The sequence below is a fragment of the Solanum verrucosum genome, unplaced genomic scaffold (assembly GCF_900185275.1).
Source record: "Solanum verrucosum unplaced genomic scaffold, falcon-dt-bn FXZP01000020.1, whole genome shotgun sequence".
NCBI lineage: Eukaryota > Viridiplantae > Streptophyta > Magnoliopsida > Solanales > Solanaceae > Solanum > Solanum verrucosum.
The window spans coordinates 38,967-47,208 of NW_026019903.1; the positions used below are offsets into that span (position 1 = coordinate 38,967).

At 29.4% G+C, this 8,242-nt stretch overlaps 1 protein-coding gene across 1 annotated transcript; it reads left to right on the forward strand.

Moving 5' to 3' along the window:
• The first annotated feature begins 6,584 nt into the window (after positions 1–6,584).
• Positions 6,585–7,940, forward strand: LOC125820426 (uncharacterized). Its single transcript, XM_049499860.1, has 2 exons — positions 6,585–6,795; positions 7,593–7,940. Exons 1-2 carry the CDS (start codon positions 6,698–6,700, stop codon positions 7,894–7,896), a joined length of 402 nt encoding a protein of 133 aa, XP_049355817.1. The 5' UTR covers positions 6,585–6,697; the 3' UTR covers positions 7,897–7,940.
• Positions 7,941–8,242: the final 302 nt, after the last annotated feature.

The following is an 8,242-nucleotide window of genomic DNA, read 5'->3' on the forward strand; positions in this document are numbered from 1 at the left end:
GGAAAGCTACCAATCGAAAAAAGTAAACTGACAGAACATGTTCTTTGCTCCCCATTATTTTGTCTCCCTTCACTAACTAGCTAGCTAGGCTCACCTAATTAAAATATATTTACTTTTTCCCATCTAATTTATGTGACGTCATTTAATTTGACATGAAGTTTCTTTTTTATGTTTGTTGGGATTTTTCGTTCTTTCGATCAAAGATCAGTTTCACCTAAGGTCATGATCTAATCATGATGAGCTAGACTGAATAATTATGACATTATTTGGTTTGAACAAAGTTTGAGAAAGAAATAGTACAAGTTTTTGATATTTGTAGATTAAATCAATTCATAGATATATCTATGACTAAAAATCATTCTAATAAGAATAAAATAAATATTTTAAAGTTAAATTGTTACTTCCTCTATTTAAATTTGTTTGACCTATTTTGAATTGACATGAAGTTGAAAAAAAAAAAGACTTTTGAATTTTGTTGTCTAAAATTAAAGATATGTTATTTATCAAAAAAAATTAATCATGTGGACTTAAGCATGTCATGTAAAAAAGTTAAAATTAAAGAGTTGCTAAAAACGGAAAGGGTGATTCTTTTTTAAACGGATTAAAAAGAAGTAGGTAAAACAAATTGAAACAAAGAGAATACTAAATATAAAATATGTCATTCATTTTTAATTTGACTAAAAAAATGTGTTATATTAATTAGGACAGATGGAATAAAATTATTTTACTTATGCTCAATATTTAATATCCAAATTGAAATATGATTTATCTACAATTGCATGACACTCATTAAAAGATTTTTTATAAATATTTATTGATTTGAACTCGAAATTTCTGATTAAGAATTATTATTTACCCCATCCCACCATCACCATGACTCCCTCTACTTAATAATTAGTAATTATTTCGATGCTCGACATCAGAGAACTTTTATTCTTTATGTTATTGTCATTAGGTCGTTTTCATTTCAATTGTCTAATCAAAGTAAAGGGTAAATATTTAAAAAGTCTAGCAACTTACGAGGTGTTAGATCTCGATAATCAAATAAATAAAAGATATTAAAAACTACAATCAAGAGTGATGGAAGTCGATAACCAAATAAAGTTTTTTTTTCCTATTATAAAGTAGTCTACGAAAAATATTGGTACAGTATTTGATAAAAAAGGATAGTTTTATAAACTTCCTTTCAAGTTTTAGTGCATCACTTTAGTCGCTATCGTAGTTTAAGATAAAAAAATTTATGTAAATTTTCTTCCTTTTACCTATTTTTCATTAATATAATAAAATACATTTTTTTATTTTTAATAAATAGGGGGCAGAGTAAAGTTTAAACAAGAAAACTTGAAAAGAATCGCAAGAAAACAAAAAAAAATAACGCAATTTCAATTTCCAAGAACCCACAAAAAAAAACAAGATTGAAAAATGAAAGAAAAACGTGAACTCATTTACAAGTTTTGATCTGATCACATATGGGGAAGAGATTTTATATGCATATCTTTATATTATTTTGTTATTTTCAATTATTTCTAAGCCATACTATGTATTTATTTTAAATTATAAAGGATTACTATCTTCTTCTTCTTTTTTGGAAAAAGTTCTTATAAAATTATTAATTAAATAAGAGACTATTTTAGCATAGCCGTGTCATAATTTATTGTAGTGATAATAAATAGATTAAAAAATTATTACAAAAGACTAAAGTAATTTAATATCATAAACGATGAAAGAGATTTCGTGTGATAGAGAAAAATCTTAAGGAAAATCTCTAAAATCAATCCAATAATATTTTCTGTATAATCTGCTACGTAGTGTTAATTCAATTACAAAGTATAGCTAGGTTCTTCCCAAAGTGTCTAAGTATGTACTTGAGAAATAAATTTTTTGAAAATGAAATTAAAGATATAGTAGTGTATTATGCTTGATTATATTTTATAAAAAATGATAATTCAAAATAATGTTCATACTTAATTGTATTTAAATATAACTTCAAAAATGAGAAAAGAGTTGAAAATCAGGTTATAATCTCTTTTATGAGAGCAAGTAAGTTTAATTCTAATTGAATTGCCTCTTTCTATTTTGATCAATAACATTTTTATCGACATTCTTCAACAGATAGAAGCTCAAGATCCTCAATGTCTTGCATAATATTAAGTGCAACGTTATACTCCATTCACTTTTTATATATAATTCAAATTAATTTTAATTTATATCACGTTAGATTTATTAATAAAGAATATTTCCTATCAAGGTATACCCCATATATCTTTTTATTTTGGGCAGAGAATGTACTACACATTAGAATAAGCTTATATGGGTGGTGCGTTATATTTGTAATTATTATGTGGAAGAATATTTTTAAGTCTAATGATGAGATTGTTTTCTTGTATGGGCAGTCATTTGATTTATTAGCCTACAAGGTAAGAAAACCTTCATATAAATAAATAATAATCAGAATAGGATATTATTTTTTATTTGATGAACTAGATAAGGATTACACCTGTTATTACATGTACTTGTGAAAAATTAAAGTTGATTTTTTGGAGGTACAAAAAATATCTTAGATATTTAGTAGAATTTTCAAGAATTTGATAGAGTAAATATCTTTGATATTTATACTTAAGAAATATCTAGATGTTCTAGATAATTAGATATTTATAGTAAAGTATAGAATAATCTAGATTCTTGTTAGTTAGTTAGAAGATCTAGAATAATTTCTAGAAGCATCCCCACACTAGTATAAATAGGGGTGGCCATAATCATTTGTAACTAATCCAAGAGCAACTCAAATCAAAGAGTCTTCTTCCATAAACAAGTTCTCCTTTCTAGCTTCCTCTTCTTTAATTGAATCTTTCGATCTTAGTTAACGATCTTAGTTAACGATCTTGGGTTAGCAGAAGGTTTTTCGAGTATACTTTTCTTCTGCTATTCTCTACATGGTATCAGAGCCATAGCCGTAGATTGGCTTGGGGGTATTATTTCAAGATCGGATTGGTGAAAGATTCAACTAGTTTGTGTAGATGGATTTTAGCGGTTGTGTTAATGGACTGGAGATGGAGTTGTTCAATCAGTCCAATTACAAGGTATGGAAGACATGTATGAAATCATACCTTGTGGGAGAGGATTTGTGGGATGTTGTTAATGGAAATGACACAAGTCCTCCTATTGACGGACCGGAAAATAGTTGTGCATACAAGAAGTGGAAGTAGATTAATGCGAAGGCAGAGTTCATTCTAAAGAGGACAATCTCCTCTGGTTTATTTGATCACATTATAAAGTGTAAATTAGCTCATGAAATATGGAGGACCCTCGATCACTTGTTCAACAAGAAGAATGAAGCTCGACTGCAGAAATTGGAGAATGAATTGGCTAACACCACTCAAAGTAATCTTTCTATCTCCGAATATTTTTTCAAGATTAAGAACTTATGTTCTGAGATAGGTTTATTGAATTCGGAGGAGGCTATTTCTGAAGCACGAATGAGAAGAATAGTCATTCGTGGGTTGAAACTTGAATATATTCCATTTGTGATGTCGATTCAAGGATGGGCTCAACAGCCATCCTTGAAGGATTTTGAAAATTTATTGTCGTCACAGGAACTACTAGCTAAGCAGTTGGCTAGTGTATTTGTCAAAGAAGGAGAAGAAAATGCTCTTGTAGCCAACAAGAGGAACTTTAAAGGAAAAACGAGAGATATGCCACACTCTCGATCCTCAAGTGGTTCAAGCTCACCTGGAAAGAAGGAAGAGCCTTCTAACTATTATGGTAAGAATCCTCCCAGATGTTATCGATGTGGTAATGTAGGACACATAAAAAGATATTGTCGAGCCAATAAGAGCAATATGGCTCAAAAGGTTACTAAAGAAAAAGAAGAGTGGGGAAAGTGTTTAGTAGCTGAGGCTCGAGTCATAAACGCTATGATTTCTCTCAACCTTGAAAGAGATTGGATCGAAGATTCAGAATATAATGCAGTCGACCACGTGGAGAAGCAAGACACTGATGTCATCGAAATGAAGCAAGAAACTCTTGAAGATGTTCATATTGGTGACATGATAGTTTCTATCGAAGAAATCAAGGAAATAAATTTTGAACAAGCAGTGCGTGGAGCTATATATGCCGATTGTGACCTTTATGGAGAAAGTATCGAGAAAGATGTATGGGAAGTTGAAGTCTCTAATCAATCGTCAGTCATATCGAGGTCAGTAACTAACTTAGATCAAACATTGGAAACAAATGGAGAAAATGATGACCAAATAGAGGAAGAAGTTGATATTGTAGTCTCAAAGACAAACGATATGATTTTTGAAAGCTCTGAAGCTGTCAAAAAATCTATCGAGGAGATGATTAAAAAAAATATGGCAGTGGATCCTATGTTGATGTTGAGACTTCACTGGAAATTGATAGTGTTTTTCTAGATAATATAGTTGTCGAGAAGCTAAGAGAAAGGGGGAGTTCAGGAAATCAACAAGGAGATAATTTACGTGGATCATTTGATAACGGAAAATCTTTATCATTTGAAGAAGCAAGAGGAGTCCGAAAGAAATTGCCGAGATTTTCACCAAGATGTGGCTCAAAGCTCCGTTTGAGCTCCTCCATGACAAGTGTGGGGTAGTTTCCAAAAAATCACTTTAAGGGGGAGTGTGAAAAATTAAAGTTGACTTTTTGGAGGTACAAAAAATATCTTAGATATTTAGTAGAACTCTCAAGAATTTGGTTGAGTAAATATCTTTGATATTTATACTTAAGAAATATCTAGATGTTCTAGATAATTAGATATTTATAGTAAAGTATAGAATAATCTAGATTCTTGTTAGATAGTTAGAAGATAAGGTCACCTAGATTTTTCTTGTAAATCTATCTAGAATAATTTCTAGAAGCATTCCCACACTAGTATAAATAGGGGTGGCCATAGTCATTTGTAACTAATCAAGAGCAACTCAAATCAAAGAATTTTCTTCCATAAACAAGTTCTCCTTTCTAGCTTCCTCTTCTTTAATTGAATCTTTCGATCTTAGTTAACGATCTTGGGCTAGCAAAAGATTTTCCGAGTATACTTTTCTTCTGCTATTCTCTACAGTAGTGAGTAAAATAATGGACTATACAGTTTGTTGTATGTATATTCTCATGGAAACAATGTACGTACTGAATACTAATTGGTTGCAACTTGTAACTCATTGTGTATACTACGCTCTTTGTTTCAATTTATTTATTTTATTTTACTTTTAGGTAGTTTAAAAACACATCTTTTTTTATTTGCATAATTTTATAATTTTAACGTTTTACATGACATATTTAAGATTATAAAAATAAAAGACATTTTGATATATTCTACATATTTTTATTTAAAATCATAAAAATATTTTTTTTCTTTTTAATAATTTTGTACCAAGTTAAATCGGAGAAATAAATTGAAACAGATGGAGTAATATTTAGCCGAGAGAAAGAAAATGTATCATTACAACACACACGAGAATTTTAATACTATATATAATACTTCCTATGTTTACTTTTTTACTTATCATTATATTAAAAATAGATGCTAAAAATTAAAAAATAATTTACCACTTAGTATATTATCATTATTATTAACTATAGTCATTTTTTAAAACATTGCATTTATTATATTCATTAAAGGGTGATTTAATAAAATTGTTATTTAATATATTACTCCTTAAAAGATATGTGAAGGCAATATTAAACAAATAAAAATAAATAAAGAGAGTATGATAGAAATTATTTTGTTTCATATAAGAGAAAATGTAATTATTTTGTTCCACATTCTTGTTTGATATAATATATTTAAAGACTTTCATCAACATTTTTCTTTTGATTATATGATTTTCTTAATAAGGTGAAAATAGAACTTACACACGAAATTCCCTTGTGGCATCAATAGGGCTGTTTGAAATATCTCAAAATTTGGGGCAGTAATTAAGTGGACTGAGTTAAATTTGGACGGATTATAATAAATTAAGATAATAATTGAATCAAGATTCAATCCAAATTTAAATTTATTTATGTCAAAATGGGTTGAGTCATTAGGTTATAAATTACAGTTGTTAAGACTAAATCTGATTCAATTTTTACGAAGCTGAATTATTTTATTTGTTCTTTAAGTATTTAATAAAAAAAAAATCTTTATTATGACTATATACAACATATCAAATTGGATTAAAATATATTGTTAAATGTATTATCCCAACCCTTATTTTCCAAACAAAATAATTTTTAGGAAAACTTTTTTTTAAAACCAAACACACCCTTATATCAAGCACAGGGCATATAGGTAATTTTAGCTCAGAGTGTTTTAAGGTTCACACCATCTATCCCTTTAACTGAAAACGACTGCAAGCAACCTGTGGTCTACCTGTATATATATATCCCTCTCACATTAATTAACATATATCTAATTAATCAAATAATAAAAATTATATATAATCTATAAAAATTTAATATTATAAAATATAACCTATTAAATCTTTAAAAAGTTATTATATTGATCAAAACTATTGAATTATATCGAGACTAGCTCCACTATATAATATATAAAAAACCAAGAGTGTCCCTCTATATAAATGAGATATGACGCGCAAACACCGACTCAAAAAGTGCTTTTATTTTGGTTGTTTTAGGCATTTGCTTCTCTCTTTCTCTACATCTTCCTTTTTGCCTTCAAACAAACAAAAAATAATTTAAAAAAATGGTGGATCTTCAGAAAGTATGCTCCATGTGCGGCGACGTTGGCTTCCCGGAAAAACTCTTCCGCTGCTCCAAGTGCTACCACCGTTACCAACACTCGTAAGTAATTCTCACAATTTTTAGTTTACGAGTTCTGAATCATAATTTCTTTTAAATTTGCATCAAAGCTATTGAATTTCGTTGAAATCTGTATACACATTCATGTCAATGAAGACCTTTTTCACAATTGATGATCAATTCACCAATCATATAATTTATTTTTCTTGTAACCACAGTTTGGGTTAGTGTTGGGTCAGTCAGGCTTTTCATTAGAGTCATTTTGACTGATTTTCTGTCCGTATTATTACTCCATCTATCATTTTTTTTAAACTTTCTTGTTTGTGGCAAACCAAACATGACACTCGTCCACCCACCGCCACCATACACTATCAGAGGGAACAAACATCCTACCAACAATTTTTTACTAATTATTTCCCATGATCTTCTACAGATTAATTAATTTTAAGTAATAATTAACGATTTATTATTATTAATTTATGTAATTAGGTCATATAATATATGTTTCTAACTTTTCTATGAATCGTTTAGTCATGTCAGAAATTTACCTATCACTAGAAAAGATACACAAGTACTACTTTTTATGTTTTATGTGTTAATATAAATATAGTACGACGCAAACTTAAATTGAGTAAAACAAAGGGTCTTTTGATCAATCAACGGTTTGAGTCTGCGAATTCATACCGCCGATCCTGATCAAACATTATTATTGTTTTGTATGATCATGATTATTAGGAGTTAATTAGTCATGCATATATAACTTGAATTGTAACAAGTAAAAGATGGAGTATTTTGAACTCATAAAATTTAAATTTTGGATTCGTATCGGAGTTTTACAGGTATTGTAGCAACTACTATAGTGAATTGTCAGAGGGAATAGAGGTGTGTGACTGGTGTCAAAGTGAAGAAAGAAACAGCAGTTCAAGGCGTGGAAGTTCTTCTAGGAAATCATCAGCTGAAGGCATCATGATGAGTAGCAGCAGATCAGAATATCCAGGTGGCGACAAAATCAAACAGCAAAACCATGATCACAGAGAAGAATCAACGGCTCATGATCAAAAACCAAAGAATAATCATGGTGGTGCACCTTCACCTCGTACGTCCACCCGTAGGTACAAACTTCTTAAGGATGTCATGTGTTAAATTAAAAGGAAAAATAAATAAAAACTTTTCATGTGTTAATATTATGTTTATCTTCTTCCTTATGGATAATTGTAAGTTTTATTTTTCTCTTTTGACTAGTAGAGTACTACTTTTATGGCCCTATGCTACCTAGCTAGCTAGCTGAATAAGTTCTCAATGTAGCGTCCTCTCTCTATATATTATATGTACAAATTAGTAGATGATAATTATGGGTTTACCATAAGCTAGCCTTCAATTTTCTTAAGTTATCATCAAATGGTTGGGTTGCGGTAGATGAAGTTGTTCGTTTTCTATTTACATGTTTTAAGTTTGAACTATGAATATACAAAAATTCTTAATAAGTAGC

Bases quoted from the DNA above. Each gene is read 5' to 3' on its own strand.
- LOC125820426 (XM_049499860.1), top strand. From the start codon at position 6,698: ATGGTGGATCTTCAGAAAGTATGCTCCATGTGCGGCGACGTTGGCTTC. The intron at 6,796-7,592 runs GTAAGTAATTCT...GGAGTTTTACAG, and splicing joins TACCACCGTTACCAACACTC to GTATTGTAGCAACTACTATA.